At 42.9% G+C, this 1,187-nt stretch overlaps 1 protein-coding gene across 1 annotated transcript; it reads left to right on the forward strand.

Annotated features, from left to right (window-relative positions):
* The first annotated feature begins 350 nt into the window (after positions 1-350).
* On the forward strand, positions 351-917 carry LOC104099931 (uncharacterized). Its single transcript, XM_009607066.1, has 2 exons — positions 351-419; positions 513-917. The coding sequence occupies exons 1-2, from the start codon at positions 351-353 to the stop codon at positions 915-917; spliced, it is 474 nt and encodes a 157-aa protein (XP_009605361.1).
* Positions 918-1,187: the final 270 nt, after the last annotated feature.

Genomic DNA, 1,187 nt, shown 5'->3' on the forward strand with positions numbered 1-1,187 from the left:
AGTACATTTTCCAGAAGCCAATGCCTACCGGAAAGCTAGCTAAATGGTAGATTCTCCTCAGCGAATTTGACATTGTGTACATAACTCAGAAGGCTGTCAAAGGACAAGCTTTAGCCGACCACCTCGCAAAAAATCCGATAGATGGGGATTAGGAACCGATTACCACGTATTTCTCCGATGAAGAAGTATTATTTGCCAGAGAAGATATTGCAGAATCATACCCTGGGTGGAGAATGTTTTTTGATGGAACAATAAATTTCAAAGGAGTCAGAATTGGGGCAGTCCTGATTTAGAAATCTGGACAGCATTACCCAACATCGACAAAGATAAGATTCTCTTGAACCAATAATATGGCTGAAAAAGAAGCGTGCAACCTTGGAATCGAAATGCCAGTCGACATGAACATCAAAGAACCTTTGGTCATAGGATATTCCGATTTGTTGATACACCAAGTCCAAGGGGAATGGTCAACCAAGAATATTTAGATACTTCTGTACTTGCACTGCGTGAAGGAGCAGTGCAAGAAGTTTACAAAGATTGAGTTCGAGCACGTCCCTAGGATTCAGAACGAGTTCGCTGACGCCCTTGCAACCTTATCATCTATGATTCAGCATCCAAATAAGAACTACATCGACCTCATCGAGGTAGAGATCAGGGATCAACATGCCTATTGCTTCCATGTAGATGAAGAACCATATGGTAAATCATGGTATCACAACATCAAGAGATTTTTAGCAACCAGAGAATACCCGGAAGATGCTACTAATGGTCAAAAGCGAGCACTCAGGAGGCTGGCAAACCACTTTTTCCTCAACGGGGAAGTCCTGTACAGGAGGACCCTAGACATAGGTTTGATGAGATGTGTAGACTCCGCTGAAGCAACCAGATTACTTGAGGAAATACATGCAGGAACGTGAGGACCCCACATGAATGGGTTCACATTAGCCAAGAAGATTTTGAGAGTTAGATACTTTTGGATGACTATGGAAAGAGACAATATCCGCTATGTGCAGAAGTGTCACCAGTGCCAGATTCATGGAGATTTCATCCGGGTTCCACCAAATGAGTTAAAGGTAATGGGTTTACCTTGGTCATTCGCCACCTGGGGCATGGACGTAATTGGACCTATAGAGCTTGCAACATCAAACAGACATCACTTCATTTTGGTAGCTATCAACTATTACACC

This window comes from Nicotiana tomentosiformis, chromosome 6, assembly GCF_000390325.3.
Source record: "Nicotiana tomentosiformis chromosome 6, ASM39032v3, whole genome shotgun sequence".
NCBI classification, from domain to species: domain Eukaryota; kingdom Viridiplantae; phylum Streptophyta; class Magnoliopsida; order Solanales; family Solanaceae; genus Nicotiana; species Nicotiana tomentosiformis.